Source organism: Elgaria multicarinata, chromosome 2, assembly GCF_023053635.1.
Source record: "Elgaria multicarinata webbii isolate HBS135686 ecotype San Diego chromosome 2, rElgMul1.1.pri, whole genome shotgun sequence".
Classification (NCBI taxonomy): Eukaryota; Metazoa; Chordata; class Lepidosauria; order Squamata; family Anguidae; genus Elgaria; species Elgaria multicarinata.
This window is the reverse complement of record NC_086172.1, coordinates 100,534,295-100,560,180: the sequence shown is the minus strand read 5'-3', so window position 1 is coordinate 100,560,180 and position 25,886 is coordinate 100,534,295. Positions and strand designations below refer to the sequence as shown.

The window sequence follows — 25,886 nt, the reverse complement described above, 5'->3', positions numbered from 1 at the left end:
GGAATGGTGAAATCACTCCCTATTCTTGCATTTAAGAGAAGTGGCAATGTGTCTATTATTGATTATGTTTTCATAACAATGGACTCTGGCAAACAGAACACATCCTTCATGTTGTTTGCATTACTTCTGGCAAAAATAATAATATTGGCACATGTCTGATTGCTACCACAAATCTCTGAAACTAAACTCTCTGGATAATTTTCTCTCCCTCTCTGTCCCCCTCCCTGCCCCCCTCACACACACATTTTCAAAACACAGCAGCTTTATTGCCTGATGCCCTGCAGCCATGCTGACTTGAGGCGCACAGGGCATGGTGTTGAGCAGAGGTATTGAATTCAGGCCCAAGGCCTGAATTCTACTTCAGAGAAGCTCTCACAAGCTGCATTCCAGTGGGGGTGGAGACAAAGACAATTGGGTGGGGCCAGAGACAAAAGGGGAGGGGCCAAACTACCAGCACATTTACCTTCAAGCTCTTCCTGCTAGTAAGTAAGTCTTAAGAGAGGCATTTCAACCTTTTAGAATTGGAGGGGCAAGGGGAACTGTGCATAAGCCAGTAAACCACCAAATGATAGGGGGAGGGGACGGGGGTGTGACCATCTGGGGAACTCTGGAGGGCTGGATTTGGGACCCAACACAGGCCAGATTTGGGCCATGGGCTTCAGGTTCTGCACGCCTGGTGTAGAGACTTATAGGAACCCGTTGCCTTCTCCGCCAGGCTGCCTCAGCACCCAGCTACTGCTTCAGCCATTGCAGTCAGAGCCACAGACAAGATGGAAAACCCTCTCACAACACGCACAGTAGCCAGCTCCTTCCCAAGTCCCCGCCACCACCACCACTTTGCACAGGTGATGCATGGCCAAAGAAGAACTAATTCTGCCCCCACAGGTGGGGAGAAGCTGGACTCCAGTGGGAATACAGGAGAGCCTCCCTTGAAAGTGAATGCTCACTGTCAGCAGCCACAGTTAGGTGCCAAAATGATGTGGTAGGGGTGGGGAGGGCTGTGCCACTCACTCCTGAACACTTTCCTCATGTGGAACAAGCAGGAGCCTACAGAGTTCTCTTTTCTCAAGCATCAGTAACGTTCCTTGCAGCCTTTTGTCCCTAAACGCATGTCCATATATCTCAATGTATTCAGATGTGCAGATACACTGCCTGTGGCAAGCCACACAGCACTTTCCCTATTTCTAAACTGATCCATCAGTAAGCCATATGGCAGAGCAGGGGGATTGTTAAATAAACATGCAACAGAGTTTATAGATATGGACGCGTTTATAAAATCCTTGCAAAAGTTGTGATGCTGAATTAGAGTTGCCACCTCTTCTTACTGACAGGGTCTTCACCTTTCACAGCTACAAGGTAGGCAGCTGCAACATGGTCGTCTCCATTTTAGGAATCACCATACATACTGAATTTGGCTGGTGCAGATGAGAGAGAATCTAATTTGTTTATTGAAAATCACAGGTGGGATTTACTTCAGATTTAACCAATTTGAATAGGGAAGGAAATGAAACTGACAAATCTGTCTCTCTAATCCTTAGCCCCCATTTTTTACAGGCATGAGGAGCAGGCTGCTGTATAATGGAAGGGAAATTTCTCAACAATGCTTTTCTGTAACCTTCAAATTCTGTGTGGATTGTATCCTGTGTCTCTTCTGGACTAAACTTTGATGCTCATGGATTAAACATTTTTACAGATCCCATTTAGGGTGTATGAGAAATTCATTTCAATTTATATTTGACCAGAATTTACCTAATTTACACCTCCTGGGACCAAACACAGACCTATAGGCAATTTTCAGTCAAACTCTACGTATTTCTGAGCTTGTGATGCATTTGAAATATGTGTACATTTGAAAATGGACCTGAACACATGCATACTTTTGAAAACATGCTTTAATCAATGGGAAGAAAGAATGCACATTTTAAAACTGTGCACAGTTGATTCAAAGAATCATAGAATCATAGAATAGCAGAGTTGGAAGAGGCCTACAAGGCCATCGAGTCCAACCCCCTGCTCAATGCAGGAATCCACCCTAAAGCATCTCTGACAGATGGTTGTCCAGCTGCCTCTTGAATGCCTCTAGTGTGGGAGAGCCCACAACCTCCCTAGGTAAGATAAATTCCAAGAAATGCACATGAAAGTGTGAACACATTTTGGGGTGAAAAGAAAAAAATCATGTTCAGAATCTGATATGGAGATAAGTCAGAATGAGCTTCGAGGTGGAATGTGGAGGAAACTGACTAGCTCGGATGTCCCTCATAACTTTTCTGTTTTTAAAATGCAATTTGATATCACTTTCCCTTTTGGTAGATTGAAACTCTGATCAGAACCAAACAGGAAGGGCTCATCTATACCTGAGGGTGTAGAGGGAGGGGGAAGATCATGGACTTACCGGTTTCTGCGATCCTCCCCCAGCGTCTAGACAGCTGTGGAATGTCCTGGAAGGGAAGAGGGATGTCGTGGTCACCTTTTTTATTTAATGAAGAGGAGTTGGTTTCAGGGAGGAAGGGAGAAGTCAGAAGTGGGCACCACATCACCCATGGTCATCGGTATGGTCCCAACACCACGGGAAAATTCGGGATAACCGAGGCCTTGGTTATCCTGGGAAAATGGTGAGGTCATCCCTGCTTGCGCACAGGATCCCCTGTGCATCATTTGGATGCACAGGGATGATCTAGGGATGCCCCTGGGATAAAAGTATGGTGTAGACATGCCCAAAGTTTGGATTGTGTTCATGGTAAGATTATCCTTGGAAAAGTTAACCTGGGAAACCATTTGCAATTCAGAAAGGATGACTTTTGGAATTGATTCTGTGGTGGGCAAGTATACATTGGGAAGTCATCATGTGAGCAATAAATATTACGTAGAACCCATTCCTCAGTGCCACACAAAGGAGGAAATACACTTCCTGAATAGGAAGCGCAATGAACTATATCTGCCTTCATGGAAATTATGAGGAGCAATTTGAATTCAAGTGCCTTTTCAACTCGTTACAAATCACTGCAAGTGTTATTCACCATAATGCTGTCCAAACATCATTTTATTTATTGATGTTTATTGCTTCTCTTTTGCAGAGCGATGAGGTTTTGACTGTCATCAAAGCAAAAGCACAATGGCCTGCCTGGCAACCACTAAACGTGTAAGTAGACAGGGAATTAAACTTCCCAAAAGACTGATTTTCTCACTGTCCTCTGACAGAATGCTCTAAACTAGTGCTGTGCTGAATATTTCTATTCTTCCAGTTTTGGCAGTTCATGGTGGGTGGGGGTGAAATGAAAGCTCTGGTGAAAGAGAATTTCAAATACATTTCTCCTTAGAGAGGGGGGCAGGATTTCCACTTACCTTTCTAAGTGAAGGCAGTGGCTAAGGGATTGTCTTTCTATTTTATTTTATTTTTACTTTCACTTTCAGCAGCAAGAGACTGTTTACAAGGAGGCTTCTCGAAGTCAGCAGCTCTTCCTGAACTTTTATGAACTCTCTCTTGGGTGCTTTGCAAAGAGGCTTTGTGCAGAGAGGTATTCAGGAACTCCTGTTGGAATGCAACCCCCCTGCTGGGATGGAAACCTCTCTGCAGAGAACCCTGCCCTGCTGCAAGCAGGCAAGAACACGTGTTTTGTTTTGTCTTTTAATCTCTAAAAGCCCTTTTCATTTGCACCTGGCTCTTTTCAAAGAGGCTTCTGAAGCCCAACAGCTCTTCCTGAATGCCTATGAGAGTGTATGAGGTCACGTAGTCTCGTGGGAGTTTAGGAAGAACTGCCAGGCTGGAGAAGCTTGTCTGTAGAGTCTTGTGCTGCTGCAAGTGCACAGGGCATTTTAAAGTAAGAAAATAAATAGAAAGAATATCCCTTATCCACCTCCTACACTTAAAGAAGTAAGCAGAAAACCTCCCACCGAAGAGAGAATTATTTTAAATTCTCCCACTCACTGCAAAAGAGGCAGAAAAATATATATGTTTATTTCCCAGGGGGAAAAAATCACAAAAATAGGGGCAGGATTCAGCACAGCAGTACTCTACACATCTTGTCTTGCAACATTTATCTGTTTCAAGGAGGAACAGAAAAAATGTGTTGATAAATTGGTTTCTTTTTTTGCTTGGTTTATGCCAACATGTCTTTTTCGATTTGTCTTTCTAACAATAATTGTGTTGGGGGGCATTGATGAGGAGTCCTATATCAGAAGCATATTTTATTTACCATTCACTATAGACCTTACATGTGTATTCTGCTGTACTCTCCTTGGAGTGAGGATGTATCAGTGCTACATACTAACCCCCCAACCCTTTGAATACTTGTTCAGAAGTGAGCCTGATTGTGCAGTTTTCTGTAATTGTGCAGAGAATTATAACCTCAACTAATTCAACATGCAAGCTTAAGAAAGGTAACGTTGGGAACTCCTGTTCTGTGAAAGGGGTAGGAAATCTTCAACAGGAAATTCTTAGTATCCTTCCATAACTACAACTCCCACTTTTCTTTGGGGAAAGCCATGGGAGTTAATGTGTGACATGACAACTTCCATGTAAAGAAAGTAATCATTTTTTTTACAGTATGATCATTTCTGGTAAATATAATATTAGCAGCATGTGGTCCCCCACCCCCTAAAAGTGGTAGTCCACCAAACTCCACCCAACAACTCTGCCTGCTGAAGATTTCCCGCCTGGCTCACCTTGGCTCTGTGTCTACTCCCAAGCCATCAGAAATTGGGGCCTAACTCCAGAGGAAACATGGCATGTCTTATTTAGGATTGTGAAGAACTTAGGCCATTTTGTTCATTCAAATGTGAACACAGTTTTAATTAACAAACTTCAGAGTCATATGCCTTGGTTTGCAATTCTCTGTTCCTTCTCCTCTAGTCTTCACATCCTGTGAAAGCTTGCTTAAAAGTTAAAAATAAATCACAGGCATCCTTTATAGATTATGACTTTATATAGGATACTATAGGATTTTGCCCTCATGCTTGCCTCTAACCCAGGACTACTTTGTTGAACCAACCATACTATCTTTCAACCCCTTTTCATCTGATTCCCCTGCCATTTCCTCACAATATATATTGCTTATACTTCACTGCACAGTCTTCCTCTAGTTTCCTGAGATTTGTATGACTGAATCTTTTGTTCTAAGTTCTTTTCCAAACTGCTATTTATCAACACTCTCAACGTTTCAAGGCTTATGCCTGATTTGGCCAACCCTGTGGCAATTCATGCTCTCAAGGCTTTTGCCTAAATGATACAGCATTTCTCCCTAAATTGTTCTGTCCGTGCTAAGGATCTGTGGAAAATTGCCTTTTCCAAGGCTGTCATCCCTGCATCTTTGTAAGACAGGATTTTTTCAAAATAAAAAAATAAATCACAACTCCTTATTTGCCAGGATGTTTTTAGCTGTCAATATTTTAAAAACAATGCATTCAGCAGGGTCTCTGTGTAGTATTTTCAGGGAGCTGGGCAGGCTGCTGTGGAAATGAGGGGGTGGGAAAATCCATTTCCATCAATGCAGTTGATCCACCATAAATCTGGATCCAACCCTAGATGTTTGTTCTGCTAAAAAATTCAGTTCAGAATTATATTGCCAAGATACTTGCTAAGAATGGGGCAGAGAAAGGATGAGGGAGGGGGCTGGCTAAGGCTGTAGGAAAAGGAGATAATGCAATAAAGATGAGTTTGTGCTTCATGTGTTGTCCTTGTCAAGATAAGCTACAGACCTTTTGGGTGTTCTTTTCTTCTACATCAGTTGGCCCTGATCCAGACACTAATAGGAATAGGATGTACATATGCCACAACCATGGATAAACAGAGTTCAGGGAAGTATCCAATGTTAGTCCTACTTAGAGTAGATCCATTAAAATTAATAAGACTTATGTTAGTAATTTCAATGGGTCTACTTTAATTATGACTAACATTGGATACTACCCTTAAAGTGCACACACATTTCTTAGGACAAGCTGTCGAAACCTTATTTCTGCTGACTTTGCCAGGTCATGTTGTATTTCATTGTATGTAGTTGTGCTTCCAGCTGCCTAAGAAATGGGGAATGTTAATGGCTAGGACAATTTCTCCACTCGAGTTTTCCATTTTGTCTTAGCTGATTAAACTATGATTTAGCAATGATTTAAAAGTTGCCTCCGGATAAAATAAAATTAGCCTATTATTATGCATAACATAACAAACTAGTTATGGGCAAGTATGTGTTGCTAATTCTACTGACTAATGAGTATGGACAATTTCTTAAGAATAATCATCAAACATGCACCAAGAAACTGATTTGCTAAAGCATGATATTGCACAATATATAACTGTGTCAAAAATGGATCACTATATGTTCAGCTAGATATTACTGCATGGTAATTATACTGAGATTATGATACGTAAACTATTTCTACCCACTATTGCAGTCTCCAGCGATCATAAAGTTAGACCACGGTTGTGATAAGAAATCACTATCCTAATATTTCAGATTTAAAGATATCACTGTTAGGAATAAGGAAACTTTTTCTCATGTGATTAAATATGACTAATAATTGTTGCAGTAGTTATCATAGAAATGCCTGAAGTTAAAATATGTCACGGGTTTCTCTAAAGCTAAATTTTTATAAGTTGTTTAAAGATTAAGCATTGGCTGTTGTTACACATAAGCCACCAATCTAAAAATATTATTATTCTTGTCACTCGTAATGCTGTTTGTTTGTTTGTTTGTTTGTTTTAATTGTAGCAGTGCTGTGCTCCTGTTGTTATCTAATCTGGTGAAAGGGAGCAAATATTTTTGCACAGCCCAATCTCAGATAGAAAACAGAGAACATCAAATCCTGATAACACCCAACACTCATCTATTATTGGTGCATATGGTATACACTAATATAACACACACACACACACTTTTATACTTTTAGTGTGTGTGTGTGTGTGTGTGTGTGTGTGTGTGTGTGTACGAGTGTGTATTAGGGGTGTTCAGATTGTGTAACGTCCGTTCCATTTGTGTTTCATGGATTGTCAGGAGCTCTTTCTTCCATTGCCCGCTCATTGACGGAATTGTTTTTTTGTTTTGTTTTTCAAAATTTACATTTGCAAAAAAGCACAACTCCTGCCACAATGAGCCAATCCTTCCAAAATGCACATTTTTTTTGTATTTTACATATTTTTTTTGACTAATTTTGCACAAAATTCTGACAAGTTTTTTAAAAAATGATCCGCAAGTTGAGGGAATCCGTAAATCTCAGGGAAAGCTGGTCCACTACAGAATCTGCAGATCTGATTCACAGAAATCTGAACCCATTTGATTCCATTGCAGGTTTCTCCAACATACGAAGGCTGTGCAAAACCAGACATACTGAAACTCATTTGGCTTCCCTCAAAACTCTTCAGTCATTTCACCTGAGGAGAAACTTACAAGTTTGCTTTAGGCAAAAACTAGTGATGACCTAGGGTTGTGCAGAATACTCTGGGGGCATTTGGGAAGTTTTATTTAAACTATTTGGCTTCTCTCAGAATTCCTTGGATGTTTACCTGAGGCGGGAAAACCCCAAATTAAGTTACAATTTCATTTTAGGTTGAAATTTCAATGAGGTGCATAGGAGAGCAATTAACTGTGAAACAGCTGCAGTGCTGGAACACATTCTTTGTAATCTGAATGGTCTCTTCTCTGCCTGCTAGCCAGAGAAGACAGTATTGGACTAGATATTGTTTATTTATTTATATTTATTTAAGCATTTTTATCCCGCCGTTCAGCCAAAAAAGGTTCTCACGGCGGCTTACACAAATATTTCTTGACAAAATAGTTGTTTTTTATGTCTCTGATGGTTTTTAAATTTTGTATACTTTTTAATGTTTACTGTTTTAACTTTTGTGAACCACCCAGAGAGCTTCAGCTGTGGGGCGGTATATAAATATAATAAATAAATAAAATAAATAAATTTATCTGAGTTTTTACATGTCAGTGCCTTATAGCTTGAAATGTAAATCCCTGCTTCACCATATAAATGAGTTCATACCCATAGCCATTATTATTATTATTATTATTATTATTTATTTATTTATTTATATAGCACCATCAATGTACATGGTGATGTACAGAGTAAAACAGTAAATAGCAAGACCCTGCCGCATAGGCTTACATACTCTGTACAGCACCATGTACATTGATGGTGCTATATAAATAATAATAATAATAATAATAATAATAATAGCCATAAACATTTAGTGCAAAATAGTGAAACGATAGCACTTAAAGAGAAGCCAAACATGTGAGGCATGGTTGGCGTACCACTTTTTGATGTGGTAAAGTCACCATGAGATGATTTTGCTGCATATTTGGATGATGAATATCTTATTTGAATATACCCTTAATGAGTGGGAGTTGTACGGTGATGATGATGATGGGGCAAAGTCTAGAGTCAGTAAATTTCCCACCATATGGAAATGCACTAATATATTGGAGTGGCAAAATCACTGCTTATATATTCACTATCTTAAGATTCATATAGCACAATCATATCATAGTTACTTTGTCAAAAAGTATTTAAAATTACTTCACAGCGTTCATTGCTTGAGCAGGCTGGTGTTCATAATAATATGGAAACAAGCAATTGATTTGTGAGAAATGGACAATCATTGTTTCATGAGAAATGAGACTGCTATCACCTTTCAGTGTGTTGATCAGATATGATCAACATTTAGCCATAGAGATAAGTATAGAATAAAAGTTTATATGCAGAAGAATCTTCCAAGTTTATTTTGAACTCTCCCCCTCATATATATATATATATATATATATATATATATATATATATATTGTAAGAAGTTTTTTTGCTCTACCCTCGAGGAATACTTCCAGGAACACATGTTTTCTTTCCCCCTATGGCTAGACAAGATCACATGCATATTTCCCATTTTAGAGCCAGTAGCCCCAGTAGAGAAGAGACTCTGGGATACAATGTGCCCATGTGATTTGCCCTATCTACATGAGAAATACATTCCCACATGAATGGCATGAAGCATGAGACCCAGTCATAGGGATGCTGTTTCTGGAATGAAGGGTAACTTACAAATCAAGCCAGGGCTTGTATGATGTTATATAAAGGAATCTGTTTCCTTTTGCGGTGGAAGAAAGAAAACCTACAGTCATTACATTGGCAAACATCTTCATTTCTGTATAACAAGAGTTTGGACAGTGGCATTCAAAGGATATAACCAACAACAACAAATGTTTTGCATTTAAACTGTCCGTACAATTATTTTTCAGCGTGAACAATGAAAATAACAGAATAAGTACAGGACTGCTTTCCAGTGATAGAGTTTAAAGTGGTTACATGTCTCACACAGACATGATTTTTTAGTCTATTATTTCAGAGGAAAAGTATGAATACTTTTAATGGCCAAATAGGCCAGTGGTTGAAAATTGCCCGCATCTGTTTCTCAAGCAACACGCTGGGAACATCTGAGCAAATATGACAGGCAGCGGTCTTAAACTTTGCCGCTGTCCTTCACTTGCCACTCAGGAACATTTGCAGGAATCCTGAGTAAAATAAACTGACACCTCAATTCCCTGCCCTATTCACTTTTGTTAATAACAGCGATGACCCCAACCCGAGGCAGCTGTTTTCATATTCTGAACTATACAAGCAACCTATGTCCATTCCTAAGGGATGCCAACAGGGAAGCAGCCAGGCTTAATAACAGAACAGCTTGACAGCCATAGCACAAAAATGAAGAGCACTTTCAAAAGTGTCCTTAATTAATCAACACATGTCCAGCTGAGGCAATTAACAATACCCTCCATGTTGTTCCTGTTAGATCTCACACTTTGGCTCAGCATGAAGTTTTCTTTGCCAACTTTAATTTTTGTTGAGATTGTAACTATCCAGAATCCTGGGGCTTACATGGTTTCCAAAGGAAGCTACAAATCCATCTACAGCCACTCATGATACCTCAACCACTTGAACAGGAAGGAGTAAGGCGAATTCTTAAGTTACATGGTGCAGCAGCTGTTCAGGTGGACTAAGTGGATTGGGATACATTCCGCCCTCCCCCCCCTGCATAATACGAGAAGCCAGTGTTGTCTCATGAAACTGATTGGTGGGAGATTTAGGATAGATAAAAAGAAGTACTTCTTCAGACACCACATAGTTAAAATATGGAATTTGCTGCCACAAGATGTAGGGATAGCCACCAATTTGGATGGCTTCAAAAGGAGATTCGACAAATTAATGGAGGAGAAGGCTATCAGTGGCTTCTAGTCCTGATGCAACCTCCAGTATCAAGATGAATATGCCAATGTACATCAGTTGCTGGGGGAAGGTGAGTGGGAGGTTGCTGTTGCACTCATGTCCTGATTATGGGTTTTCTACAGGCAGCTGATCGCCCACTGTGTGAACAGAATAGTTGGCTAGATGGACCTTTGGGATGATCCAGCATGGCTCATCTTATGTTCCTGTGAGTTGTTTTTATGTTGTCTAGTCCCACATCACACCAGTAAAATCGATCAACAGGATATCCCATGGGTCATGTTATTAATGTGATTTCTTCCCATATCAGTGTTGCTAGTGCTTGGGGTGTGAGTGTGGAAAGTTGCGTTTTTTTTCTACCTCCAGTTCCATTTGACTTTCACAAATCGTTTGGTAATGCCAAAAGTAAAACTTCCATTACATTAGCTAAGCCATTTTGCAAAATGATTGTTGTGAAGTCTATCACAAATGGTAGAATTTATATGGAATCAAAGCCTGTCTGAAGGAATGCTTCTTGAACCAACCTAAAGAGGGCCAATGAATCTCAACTTTCTGACTGCATATTCAGATTCTGCTGTAGAGTCTCCTCTTGAGATCTCTTCTCGATCATCCCAGAATGCAGGACACGGAAAAATCGGCACAAGTTATAGGAAGCCAGATTCCGGCTGGACATCAAGAAAAACTTCCTGTTAGAGCAGTACAACAATTGAACCAATTACCTAAGGAGGTCGGGGGTTCTCCCACCCTAGAGGCCTTCAAAATGCAGTTGGACAGCCATCTGTCAAGGATGCTTTAAGGCAGATTCCTGCATTGAGCAAGCGGTTGGACTCAATGGCCTTATACACCCCTTCCAACTCTACTATTCAATGATTCTATGATTTGAAGAAAACATATAGGAATCCTTTAAAAAAAGTGCCAGAGCCATCTTTTCCTACGTGTACTTGAAGCATTTACTGCTTTCAGAGTATCCTTGTTTGTTTGGATCTTCAGTCCATTCTATTCCAAACCCTAAAGTTATATAAATACTGTATTATTGAACAGTAATTAATTTTTTAAAAAACTTGAAACGGTTATTGAAGGATCTCACTTCAACAACAACAATAACAACAACAACATCACTACCACAGATGTACTCATAGCACTAATGTTGTAGCATAAGTGGGGGGGGGGGAGACAGATTTAAATTGCAAGAAGCTTACAATCTAAAGTTTGAGCGTATGAGAGAACAAAGGGAAGGGGAATGAGAAATGCAACTATAAATAGGGACAAAATGTGACCAAATGAAGTTGCAATTACTTACACCATTACATTCTGGAATGAGAGTTCCAAGGTTAGGAAAGAGAAAGAAGTTTCTTGAATTTAAGATATTTTTAAGTTCCTGAATAAGAAGATATTACATTGTTTCAGGAGTATACTCAGGCTATGGCTTAGTTGGATCTCCAGAAGAAAGGTGCTCCAGACCGTGGCAAATGGCCATCAGGAATACCTCTTTTGCCCTCATGGAGTGAACTTACTACAAAAAGGCCATTGCCCAATGGCTGCTCTCAGCTGATTATCTCAATGGGAGATGGAGGACGTAGTATCCTGTCTTTCTTACCACTTCTGTCTCCCGCACACTCATAAATATCTGGGTTGTTTTGCTTACATGGGGTGTTTCAGCATCTCATACTACTTGAAGTACAATTGTTGACAGAGAAAGTTGCTCTTGGCTGCTTTCCCACTCCCTTTTCTTCCGCAGTAGGCAACCCCAGAGGATACCGAGTGCATGTGGAAGGCAGCATGCAGATGAATGGGCCAGGAGGCTTCAGAGATGAACTGCCAGCTGGTTTTCATCAGCTCTCCTGCAGCGGAAAGAATTCCCTGTAGTGCAGTTGGAAAATTAGTAGCTTTCTCTAAACTGTAGGCCTGCTTTTCCCCTGGTGTGGTCTACATGGCTTCTTCTTCTTCCCACAGGCCACACACGTAAAGGGGAAGGGGAGTTCTCTTGAGCAGAACCATCGCCCAGTGTCCATGCTAACAGTGGCGTCAACTGGATTTTAGTGTTCCCAGTGCCCAGTAAACAAAATTAACGCCAGGAAAGCACCATTGCGCCCTTAATGCCAGAGGAAGCCAAGCCAGGCATCCATTTGTTCAGTGAATCTGAACACATTAGGTAGAACTCTGCAATCACTTGAACAGGGTGTTTGTTGTTTAAGAAAAAGAAAAGAAAAAGACACATAAGACACCAATGTGATTTCAGGCTAACATCTCAAATGAAAAAGACACACACCATGGGCCACATTTCTACTTTTCCTCTTGTTTTCTCTTTGAATGAAGCCCTGCTGTACATATGAAGAAAGCATTATTATTATTTTTGCCTAGCAGGGCCTGTGGGGAAAATAGAATTAACAGGAAAGTAAATGAGCCATTTCTGAGTAAAGGGACTGCCTCTCAATGGCTCCCCCGTGCCCTGATGCTGGCAAGTCTGAATGCTATTGGACTAGAAATGACGTTGCCGCCTCTTGTAATTTTAACACACGCTTTTGTAATAGTTGATGTTGTGATTTTAACTCCCAGTCGCTGGAGCTTATAATAATTTGCAAGCTCTACTGGTTTCATTCAATATTTAAAAGGATATATATTTCTTACTTGCCCAGCTGTAGAAGAAAGATGGGAACCCCAGCTAGCTCTGAGGATGTAGGTTATACGAAGGCAGATCATACGTATCGAACCGTTGCATTGCTTTTATTTCTCACATGATAGCAAAGCAATTCTTATCACAGTGAAAGAAAGGGGGCTTGAGCCATGTCATTTTGGTGTTGTGTGCGTAGTACTGGAAATAATAAGAATTCTAAGGCACCGATTCTCTGTAACATGAGTGTCATGCAAAATTTGGCTTTACCCTCATTGGTAAACCAGCAATAGAGAGTAATAACCTTCACACTATCAAATGTATACTAGGTACGCAGTTATGAAGCCCAGACTTGGCCAGACCTACATCCTGTGTCAAATCATTATGATACCATCATAGTGACATTATATCCCTCTTGTTCATTTATACCTCGTAGGACACTTAGGCCTTAGCTAGAGGATGGGTTAGCCCGGGCTGATACCCAGGATCGCCCCTGTGCGTCCAGATGATGCACAGGGGATCACAGGCTTAAGCAGGGGTCAACCCTCCCTTGCCCCAGGGTAATGGGCACCACTTTTGGCCTGATATTTCCCGCGGCCTCGGGCTGAGCCTGACACCGTGAGCATGTAGACCATTCCACCGCTTTTCCTGGCTACCACAATTACTCATGAGTAGCTGGGAAAAGCGGTGGATGGCGCACAGCGCTCCTCAGGAGCACTGCGGCCATCAGGGCTAGGGTGGGGGCAGCAGGGAAAGCCTTTAATATTTTTTTAAAAAAACAAACACCTGAGCGCACGAGCATTCGTGTGCATGGGCCCTTTAAGACGGAAAAAATGGCGGACGTGACAGGGTCCTTTCTTGACCTCGTCACGCCTGAGGTGTAGACTACGTCGAGAGCCCGCGATAGTTGCATCGCAGGCTCTCCCCTCCTCACCACTGGATTATCAGGTAGGTCTAGCAAAGGCCACAATGACATTTGTTGCAGGCTTTTAGATAATGTGGAATGAAAAGCAGAAGATAACACTATGAAAGCAGCATATGCAATGTGTAATGTGCTCCAACTGTTCTCAGTGCACTTCAATATGGTTGTAAAGCAGCAGTCTAGATCAGTGGTTCCCAAAGTGGGCGGTACTGCCCCTTTGGGGGCGGTGGGATTGCATAGGGGGCAGTAAGAGGCAAAGGGACAGCAGGGGGTGCTAACAGGCAAAGGGGCGGCAGAGGGGCGTTCAAGGTGGTCTCTCCAGAAGGTCCTAAAACTCAGGGACTGAGCAGGAAAGAGCGGCAAATTCAGCAGCTCTTCCCACACCACTCCTGCTCAGGAAGGACTTTCTCACTCACGCAGCCGCTCTCTCCTCCTATCTCAAGCCCACAGCGGCCCCACCAGAAGTAGGGGGTGGGGGAAGCGCCCACAGGAGGCAGCAGAGCAGGAAACAGTGGCAAATTCAGCTGCTCTGCCCACTCTTCTCCTGCCTAGGAGGGCCCAGGGCTTCTTTCCTGCTGGAGCCACCACCGCTCGCTTGCTCCCTCCCTCCCTCGGCCAGAGCTGCTCCCTCCTACAAGCTGCCCCAGCAGACCTCTCGTGATAGTTGCTGCACAAGGCGGGAGCAGCAGCCCTGTGGCGGAGAGGAAGGAGCATGTGGAGGGCGGCGGAGCAGCTGCCAAGAACTGGGTGGGGAGCAGGACTGCTTGTGCTGCTGCAAGGTATCACCAGGCTCCCTTCCCCCATCAGGAGTTGCAGATTGGGGCCATCTCCCCTCTGAACTGCTGCCCTCCTGTCCTAATCAGCCCAGCAGCTATTGTGAGGCTTGGGGGGAGGGGGGTGGAGAGAGGGAGAGATGCTGTGTATCTCTGTGTGTGTTCCCACCCCCCAAAAAATCTGGACTACAACAGGATTGGGAGAGAAAAGAAAAGGGGGAGGGAGAGAGAGTTGCAGTTCCCCAGGTCCTTCCTGGCTAAAGAAGATTCAGCAGCACCTTTTTTCAGAATGCTTGCTGAAACCATTCCTATCTGCCCTTGCTTATTTCAGGGTGTCCAACCACCTTGTTTCAAGCCTTCTTTTGGTAAACATGGTATGTGTGTATCTTGTGTCACCATAAAAACAGAGCTGCAGCACAATCCTAAGTATGTCTATCAGAAGTAAGCCCCACTGAGATCAATAGAACTTACTCTGAGGTAAATGTGCATAGGATGCAGCCTGAAAATGAAGAGAGGGTGAAGAAAAGACAGGAGAAAATGAATTGTAGAAACAGAATAGCAAGGTAACTGTGGGATATTTAACCATATTTAAAGACAACAAGTACAGTAAAATTAGTGCCCCTCTACTTCTGTCCCAGCCAGGTTTTCCATAGGAAAACTCTGTACCAGGTGGCAGGTAATTATTTTAAAAATTTCAATTAAAATACATTATCCTTTCCTATAACAAAATGGTGCTTACTCCTAAGTAAGTGTGCTCCACTGAAAAAGGAAACCCTATTTGATTCCTGTATTCATGTTAGTGTGACATGATAAGTTAAAGGCACAATTTTATGCATGTTTAGACAGAAAAAAGTCCTTCAACTGCTAGAATCCCCTCTAAATGGAAAGCACCCGCCCCAGGCTTGCTGAGGGAGGGAGGGAAAAGAGAGTGAACACCTCTGTTTGCAGCCAGCGTGGCAGGGCACACCAATTGGATTTTGAATAAAGTATTCAATTAATTGTTACTGTTTTGAATTTTATTGCTATTATCTTCCTTGGTGGGTCGTTGAAAACCGCTATTCTGAATAATGATTTTTATAGGGTAGGGTAGGAGGGCGCTGGGCATTAGTTTGTAGAACCAAGTTGGCGGTTACCTGAAAAAGTTTGGGAACCACACTGGTCTAGATCTAACCTTGATAAATGTCACTCTGGGACGCTATTGAAGTAACATTTGAACTGATCACAAAAATAAAAAACAACCACAAAATTGTTTACCATGACAAGAACCAGACACAGTGATCCTTGGGCTTATGGATTCCCTCTGCCCTTTAGCATGTCATCCGAACCCTAAATTGTGGTGTGTTTGTTGATACAAGCTGGCTTCATAAACAATAGCTTGAGTTTGGAATGTTCGAACAAACCATAGGTAAGTTTAAGCACAGTTTATCTGGGTTCCAGTATCATGACAAATAGCATTTATTCTAAAATGGAAGCAAATGTCTTGTTTCAGGTGGGCTCAAGGAAGGGAAGAAAACCACCAGCATAAGTTAAGTTTCAAGACAAGGTAAGAAGGCAGTGCAGTCATGAGCAGGCAAGTTCTAAGCAGAGTTGAAGATAGCCAGGCAGGGTCAAATCAAAGGCAGCTCTAAAGATAATCTATGCACATGGGATTTCAGTAAGGAGAGGAAACCAGGGGATATCCAACTAAGGTCTGTTGCACAGACATTACGCGCATGAGACAGAAGTGTTTAAGCCTGAGGCCTACCTAGGGCTAAGCTGCAGGTCATCAGAGGTACACTGGAAAAAGTCTTACTCATGAGAAGAGCCTTGCTCATGAATTGCCCTTTATGCATGAGGAACTGCCTTTTGAAAGCAGACACTTTTCCCCTGGCCACCACCTTTGCCTGTATCTTTAGATTCCGGCATTCCTAGGGGCTAGATGGTAGCTCAACATCTACCTTTGAGTTAGAAGTGGACTCCTGGAGGAGGAAAGGAGAGCATGTGAGCCCAAAGCTTGGTGCAGCTCATTCTCTCTATTTATTTATTTATTGCATTTCTGTACCACCCAATAGCCGAAGCTCTCTGGGCTGTTCACAAAAATCAAAACCATGAGTATAATTTAAAATATAAAACTTAAACTGTAATGTAAAAATACAGTATAAAAGTACAACCAGAATAAAACTGAGCAGCAATACAAAGATTTAAAATACAGATTTAAAATACAGATTTAAAACAGGAATGATTTAAATTCCTGTTTTAAAGGAAACAGGAATTTCCTTTAAAGCCCCTGCCAAAGGAGGTGAGGCAGGTGGCTACCAGGAGGAGGGCCTTCTCTGCTGTGGCACCCCGGCTGTGGAATGAGCTCCCTAAGGAGGTTCGCTTGGCACCTACATTATATGCTTTTAGATGCCAGGTGAAGACCTTTTTATTCTCCCAGCATTTTAACAGTCTATAAATAAATTTTAACTTGGTGTTTTAAATTTGTAATTTTGCATTGCTGCTGTTTTTATCTGGTTGAGCTTTTATATTGTATTTTATATTATGGTCTTATACTGTTGTTTTATACTTTGAATGTTTTTAATTTTTGTGAACCGCCCAGAGAGCTCCGGCTATTGGGCGGTATAGAAATGTAATAAATAAAATAAATAAATAAATAAATAAATGATTAAAAGACTAAGATGATAAAATGTTAAAATAATGGGAAAATAATTAGGTCTTCACCTGGCATCGAAAAGAGTATAAGATAGGTGCCAGGCGAACCTCTCTCTAAGGAGCTCATTCCACAGCCAGGGTGCCACAGCAGAGAAGGCCCTCCTCCTGGTAGCCACCTGCCTCACTTCCTTTGGCAGGGGCCCATGAAAAAGGATCCCTGAAGATGAGCTTAGGGTCTGGGCAGGTACATATGGAAGGAGGCATTCCTTCAGATAACCTGGCACCAGGCCATTTAGGGCTTTGAATGTTAATACCAGCACTTTGAATCTGGCTTGGAAAAGGACTGGCATAATGTGGTCTCATTGGCCAGTCTCCATTAACAATCTTGCTGCCCTCTTTTGTACCAGCTGAAGTTTCCAGAGCATTTTCAAAGGCAGCCCCATGTAGCATTGACCCTTATACAATGACCTGGTTTGCACATAATGACAGTCCAGAATATAGGTTGAATGCAGGTTGAGTATGGGTTGTTGAATCCTGGGTTGTCATTATGTGTGAACACTGGACTATGGTTTAATTATGGGTGTTAACTATGAAGAACCCAGACTTCACAACACAACAACAAACCATGGGTTCTCTTCCTGGGTTGTTCATGGTTAACAATCCATAGTTAAACCATAGCTCAGAGCTTGCACTTAACGACAACCCACAATTCAACAACAATCCATGCTTCAGCAATAACCCATACACAACCCATATTCAACTTAAAGTCTGGGTTGTCATTACCTACAAACCAGTGTATTGGTGTCATCAAGTGGAGTGTAAAATGCGGGATGCAAGCTTTGAGTCACACGGTTCTCTCCTTCATGCTCAGAGGAAAAAGAGAAAGCTCAGAATGTTTATCTGTTTCTCCCAGGTGTGTAAAACATAAGAGGAGTTGAAGCAGACATTAAATTAGGTTACATTAGGCCATGTAGTTAAGTGTTCAAGTTGCTCTAAGTCCCCACCAGGGACAAAGCAGTAAATGAAACACTTCGGAACACATAAGTAACCAGATAATTCACTGGCAAAGTTGGATTCTACTTTGTTTGCTGAATGAGATTATCTACTAAATCTACACTAAACCTGCATTAATCAGCTCTGACAGAGGAAGATTCAAATCAGTGACCTCAGTTTTTATAATTGAAAGGATTTAAATAAATATTAATGAAATCCCTGAAGCACCAACCCTAGAGATCTAGCAAAAGGTCCAAGTCACTATTGTCAATTAGTCTTCCAAGAATATCCTTATTAACAATGTATAAAGACATTTTCTAGCAGCACATCAGGATTCCCAATGCATACAAAGTTAAATTCACACAAGAGTATCCAAACATCTGTTTAGTTTTATAAGAGAACTATATTTCTGATATCTTTGCTTGCTGGCATTTTAATATATTCTTTCTCCTCATTAAAATATCAGGAATAGGAAAATATTTGTCTTTATCTTCATGTTAAAACATAAAATAGTCACATTTATTTTTCCTAAACTGTAACCCCACTAGAATATACAAAAGATGCCATTCTGATTAGACTTAGCTATTCTGTTTAGTTGGGCCACTCCACTCACCTTTTGTACTACAACACAATGCAGTGTCCGTTAATGGTGACTTCATGTTCCATCTTCAACATCCTGCACTTCACAGAAAAAAAATTCTGAAACTGTAAATCACGACTAACAAATTGGCATGAGAATTGTTGTTTTGCTCAATTAATCATGTCCTTAATCTATCCAGCTGAGAAGTACAATTAGGGAAAAGATGTATTTTGAATACACGAAGATGGAAACTTCAAAGTGTTTGCTCTGAATGTACCTAATAACTAGAATTTTGAATTGTAAGATGCACACTTATTCTGAACTGTAATTAACTAAGAGTTATGTTCACATATTTAATTTTTTTTATTTATTTCCTTTATAGTAGAAAGGAAAGCTGATATCGTAGTCCTTTAATGAACCATCCATTGTATATCATTAGCATTTCATTATACTAAATTCCTATTAAAAACTATTCCCTTTTTTAATTTGAAAGTGAAATCATGCATGCATAATTTCACCTGTAGTCAATAGGTATCACCCGAGAGTTACATAGAAATGCCGATGAATTAGTTCATGTTGACTGGTAGAAGATGTGTGATTCATGATTGATGACTTCTCTGACAAATCTTGCCTAGAGACAGCTGCCCTCACCAGCAGTATCTCTTAGGCTCTCTACTCTGAGTGGAGAGCTGGAGGTGGGCAGGAAGCTGTGTGAATTCTTGCTGGTATTAGGCCTCATAAGGGCATATAACTTTATGCAATATCATGACATCATATAACATCATCATGTTCTTTATTTGATTACTGATCAAGGGATCACTCTAGGAAAAAGAAGGAAGCTGTAATCAGGGAACCTAAGAAGAGCCCTGCTGGATCAGACCGAGGGTCCATCTAGTCCAGTACTCTGCTCACACACAGTGGCCAACCAGCTCACAATCAGGGACTCACAAACAGGTCACAGGTGCAATAGCATCCTGGAGGGCCTTAAAGGCCCATGTTCCCCAGCAACTGATGTATATAGGGTTCTGCCTCTGGTACTGGAAAAAAAAGATGGCTGCAAAGTACAGAAAGAACAGGAGAAACAAACAGAAGAAAATTGGCTTTAAAAATTGATAATCCAGTGGGTGTCTGGGAAAATCTTCTCTCCCTCAGCTAAATTTTCCACTCAAAAAATAAATGCAGGTAAACATTCAGTGCAGCCCTAGAAATAACCCTCCTGATTTCTCATAATGAAGGTGCACATCTTTGCAGAAGCCAAAGGATGTTGGAGTGATGGAAAAGTAGAAACATCTCAGCACAGCCTTCTACTAATGAGACGGCTTAACAGTATACAAACTGGTTTACTCTGGGACTGAATTTGTTCTAAAAATATAAGGCTGCAGCGAGGAGTATGTAATTGTTACCCAACACTGCATGCTTTATCATGTGGAAAATAAGCAGAGAGAAATGCCATTCAGGCTCCAATCCAGAGCACACATGTATTCTGGAAGGAAGCTCCATTGAGTACAGTGGGACTTGGTTCTGAGTAAACAGGCATTGGACTGTGAACATCACATTGTTTTAATTGTTCTATTGTTCTTAAATCTATACTGTTTTTAACTTGATTAATTGTTTAATTTGTTTTTAGCCACCCTGAGATCCCAATGATATAGGGCGGGATACAAATGTGTTCATAAATAAATAATTTTTTAAAAAAAAAACCTGAGTGAGGGGGAAAAACAACCACCTTCTATAGCATTTATAACACATTTATAGGCAAGCAACAGTTTACAGAGGCTACTGGGCACAGAATTGAGATTTGAAGAAGAGAAACATGTTGTCAGGATGCAAAATGTTTATTTTCAGGAAGCCTGACACATTTCGACCTGTCCTTTATTCTAAGGCCTTCCTCAGGGGATTGTTAAAAGGAAGTGTCTCTGTGGTAATTTATGAAGACTGTGGTAACCTATGTCGCTTTCCACGCACTGTTCCCATTGGGGCCTTAAAGGCCCACTTAATGCAAGGTAGCCTTGCATTAAGAAGACTTTTAAGGCCCCAATTGAAACAGCGGGGGAAGGGGGCAGGAAAATGCAGTTTTTGGAGGCTCCAGAAAACATACATGTCCCCCCGAGCCAATGGAGGGCCTTAAAGGCTCTCTTAACGCAAGGGCACCCTTTCTTTAAGAGGACCTTTAAGGCCCCATTTCAAGCAGAACCAGTCAGAGCTCTGAACAAGCTATCCAAGGTGCTGAATCCATTCTGGGGATTGGGTTCAGCACCTTGGAGAGTTCTGACTAGGGATGGCACAAGAATCCATCTGGGTCCGCGACGGCAACAGACCCCCCCCCCTCACAGACCCAGCCAGACGTGCCTGGCATGAGGGCAGACCCATGTCCAAGTGCTGGCAAGTGTCCACCAGTGCTCAAGCATAGGTGCACCCTGGGAAAGTGTATTTTCCAGAGTCTCCAGAAAATGTGCAATTCCCCCAGACATTCTAATGGGGAGAAACCTTCCCCTCTCCACCTGCCCCCCTGCTCCAGTTAGGGCCTTAAAGCCCCTCTTAATGCAAGGTAGTATGGCTGGGAAAATACACTTTGTGGAGGCTCCAGAAAGCCCAGAAGTCCCCCCCCCCAAGCCAATGGGGAAGTTAAAGGCTTTCTCAGTGCAAGGGCAACGTTGTGTTTAGAGGGCCTTCAAGGCCCCCATTGGCACAAGGGGCAGAGAAATGTGTGATTTCCTGAGTGTCTGGAAATTGCACATTCCCCCTGCGCCACTACACTAATGGTGTGTGGTTGCCGCCATTAGCATGGAGACGGGCAGTTGACCAGGGCTCGGGGGGGGGGGTTGCGAGCCTCCCAAGCGCTTGGCACAGGCTCACCCTGCCCAGCCCATTGAAGCAGACTTCACAAGCAGGGGGGAGGGTGCAACACTCACATGATGGACCATGCCAGGTATGTAAAACCCTACTTGTGGCTGGTCCTGACTGAAACTCAGAGTGGTTGCACCGTACCATTGTAATGAGAGCCACTGGCCTCAACTGTCTGTAACTGAGGTCCTGGTTGCTGGTTCTTGCATCGGGGGGGGGGGAGGGGAAGCTCCTTCCCTTCTACTGAGCCGGAGGGAGGTGTAACTTGATCAGGACCACGATGGGTGCAAAGGGTTAATGTCCTTCCCTTCATGCCACTTTCCTGATTCGATTCCCACCCATGTGTCTGGTTTTAGTGTTTTAAAATCATTCCTGTAACTGCTTATTGTGTGACTAATCTCGTGACTCCTTTGGCTATTACTGCTGATGCCAAGACGGCAAGAGCTTTTGGTACTGGATAGTGGTCCAGAAAGCTGATTTTTCTGGTGGAGTTCTCCTGCTTTCTAATTATTATTATTTTAATTTTGGCTAAGCTAGCTTTTAGTGTAGTTTTATTATTATTCTTTTATATGTTTGTTTTAAGAAAATGATAGTATTATGGGCTTTATCATTTTAGAACATTGCTTTGGATACCACTTTGGTGCTGCCCAAGAATGCAACCTGCTTAACATTTTCTAAATAAAATAAGGATGCAATCCTATGCATGCTTACACTGAAAAAAGTCCTACAACTCCCATGAATGCTAGGACGTAGGACTTTTTTTTTTGGTCCAAATATGCATAGGGTTACACACTAAGCAACATTTTTTATCATCATCTTCATCATCTCTATACTGCCCAATAGCTGAAGCTCTCCAGGCATTATTATATATGTACACACTTTTACATTGAGTCCTGTAGTTTCATATTTGTTAAGAGGCCACTGCTGTCAACCCAGTTTGAATGCACTAACCTTTCACAAAATTGTACAACAAAATGGTAAAGAAATATTTTTTGCAGTTTGGGAATTATAGAAAAGAAAGGGGAAGACAAGACAGTCGGTTGTCTCTATGGCAACGGTGCGGTATGCCTACCTCAGCTGTTTTCCTCCTTTTAAAAATCACTTTAAAGATAACCAGTATATGTCTAGCATGTAAACATTTCCTTAATGTTGTCAAAAAGAGAAGGGTGAGAAACCGTGATTCATAATGAAAGGCGCATCTCAAGCATGAAAGGAGAGAGAGAAGAAAAGTTATGTGCTGTAACTTGTGACTACAAAAAAGCAACTTTGGGAACCTTTTGTGCTTTATGTTTGGCTAAAGGGGTGGGGGGGGGATGAAGGGTACTGTTCCCTTCTGAAACTACAGATGAGCAGATTCCCCAGTTCCATTGTCTTCTTCTGAGGGTTGGCTGTGCCTTGCATCCCTGCCTTCCAACTTTAATGGAGAATTTCTGGCTTCTGGGTGGACACATGTGCAACTTGTCTCCACTTGTTCACATTCATTGACTGTGGATAGGGACAGAGGAGAAATCCGTTCACTTTGCATTTTAAGACGAGCCTGCCTCATTGGTGTAAAACCTTTTTACTCAGGCCAAATCAGAGGTCACAAAATATTGGGAAAGCTTTCAGGTTCTTCAGAACTCTACATCAAGTAAGATGGAAATGAAAGCAAAAAAAATGGCAATGGGGTGGAAGGAGAAATAGCGGCCAAAGTTAAAGCCATGAAGTTTGCATATGGTTGCAGCCTTAAAATGGAAATTGGGAGGAGGCTTCAGATACTCAAGTTAGGCTCTATCCAGAGATGTCAGAGGGATCCACTTAGGGAGGGGTGGAGCTCAATAAGCTTCTCTTGTTCAGCACCCATGGATTTCATTCCATTTTCTGCTTCAGAGCCTGACTCATGGAGTTGTGGATTTTTCTGTATTTTTAAATTTGTGCTAATTACAGCTGAATTTCGCAAAAGGTTTCTGGGGTTTGGGAAAAAGCTGCAGCTCAGCTGGTAAATGCAAGCCAAATTAGGCACCCCACAGAACTCCATCAATCCAAAAAAGAAATGGGTTTCCTGGCAGCAGGCATCCCTAGCTCTGCCAGATACTGGGATGGTTTCAACTTTCACCCGGGCCCTTCCCAAGGATTGCTGGGAAGAAGAAACAACAAACAATGGTAGATCCCCCATTTTAAAAAATATAAAACCTGGCAGTTGATTCAAAGCTATTTCCATTAGTTTTACAAAATACCTTCTCCTGGGGAAAGTAAATTTGATGGAACTGGTTGGATCAACACAGTTGCCTGTATTTCTGGATTCTCCTTGGGGTCATAGCTTTGGGGACTGCTTTGCTAAGTGCTTGCACTTCAAAATTTACCACCATACCACTGGTTACTGGTTGTACACCCCTAGGATGTATGAACAGATAGGCAGATTCCATCTATTCATCCATCCATCCATCTATCCATCCATCTATCTATACATCCATCTATTAATTTAGTGGAGAGAGGAGGCCCACTCATTCAGTCATACATGCAATTCATAGGAGAGCTATAAATCTTCTTACAAATATATATTGTTCAGATAGTGGATCAGTCAACATTAAAATAAATAAAGAAATCCCATTGCAAAAGATTAAGAAAGACTGTGATTCTTGTTAAGGGAAAGAAAGAAAATCTTATCAAGTTTTCACAGCAAACACATATGGCAATCCCTTTGCTGGGATTAAGTTTCCATTTAAAATGAAACTGTCAGTAAGAAAGAAAAATAATCATAATTAAATATTAAAGACAATGTCGCTTTTTCGCTTAAATATATAATGCCAAACCTGCACCACATGAAGTTAATTCAGTTGGCCATTGAAAGCAATGACCAGTCAATTTGCAAAATAAAGTTTTAATTGTGCCAATCCGTCTCCATTTTCTTTTCTCTTGCCTCACATCTATGGTTACTATTTAGAAGTAGTCTTCAGACCATCTGTTGGGCCTGCTGTTGGCCCAAAACATCTTTTAGTCCAGGGAATGCTAATGTATATGCATTTTCTCTATCTGTTTTTTAAAAAACTGGTTTGGATTCTGTCAATATCTATGTAAATATTTGTGAAGCAAGAAGTGTAAAATGTAATGGAACGTGATAAAATTTAAATTGATTTCCTATTCTACATCTAGCTCTCAGTCAGGTAAAAATAAAAAATGCACGTTAGAAGTTGATAAGCTTTTAAAAAGATACTCAATACTAAAGCAGGTGAGGTGTTTAAGTCTTAATAAAGGCACGGAGATGTCTGACATCTTTAGAGATTACAGAAGGAGTGAAAATACGATTGCAGGCTTGTCACTGCTTATAAAATAGATTGTCCTTCAGATGGAAGAATGCTGTAAGCTCTGAGGAAAGCTTCAGGCTGACTTCTACTATCTCTCACTTTTCAGATATTATAGCAAACAGTATAGTGCTCAGAAAAATAAACTTAGGGCACTTCCTGACCAGGCAGACCATTTCAGTGCTGCTGCTTATCTGTGAAATCCAGATGTGTGGGCTGTTTTTTTAATTTACTTTTCATTTAAAATTATTTTCATTTGCAATTATATTTAGGCTGCCTTTAAGAGTGGAACCTTAAGATAAGAGGGTACAAAACAATAAAATGATATAAAACAATGGCCTTTATATCAATCAGCAGCCCCAATTTTTTTTAAAAAAAGCCAGAGAAGCCAGATGTGTCTTCAGAGCTTTCCTTAACACCAGAAGAAAGCATTTGTGAAGTATGGCATGACGCAGGAAGCCTGTGATGCAGGGTTCCTATTTAATTTAATGATTTAATAGGTACAATTTGATATCTTGCCCCATAGTACTGTTGTAGAACTCTCAAAATTAAGGAATAAAATAAACTGATAAAAGTATCACACTTCAACTCACACAGATTAAAAGTAGGGATAGGGAGAAATTCATTGGGATTACATTTTAATGCAAACTGACTTAATTTGCACTGACCATACTAGCACATGGACCGAAGCACAAATATCTTTTGGTTTTAATACTTTGAATTTTGTGATGCAGGTCTCCAATCAAAAAATAGGCAAGAATGTTACCTCTTGTGCCAAGCTGCCATAAGACTATTCCCCGTGCAGCCTTTCCCACAACAAAAGACATATTTGACATGGTGCTATGGTGGTGCCACCCCAAATCCAAAAACTGAACAACATGTGTACAAGAGCCATCATGGCTGAGATTCTCAATAATAGAAAGAATACTTTTCTGCCATGGTTGCATCTACACAACGCCATGTAGTGGAGCTTTTTCAAATGGTTTGGCGTCTTCTTCAATCTGGCCACAGGATTAATAAAATCCTCAGATAGGGATGTATA

At 41.3% G+C, this 25,886-nt stretch overlaps 1 protein-coding gene across 3 annotated transcripts in view; it reads left to right on the top strand.

Annotated features, from left to right (window-relative positions):
• The window catches only part of SPON1 (spondin 1), a 337,890-nt gene that overhangs the window by 271,204 nt on the left and 40,800 nt on the right, over nucleotides 1–25,886 (top strand). For all 3 annotated transcript variants that reach the window (XM_063117312.1, XM_063117310.1, XM_063117313.1), the window contains one exon: nucleotides 3,075–3,139. In XM_063117312.1, coding sequence (XP_062973382.1) covers nucleotides 3,075–3,139 — 65 coding nt within the window. The remainder of the gene's footprint in view (nucleotides 1–3,074; nucleotides 3,140–25,886) is intronic.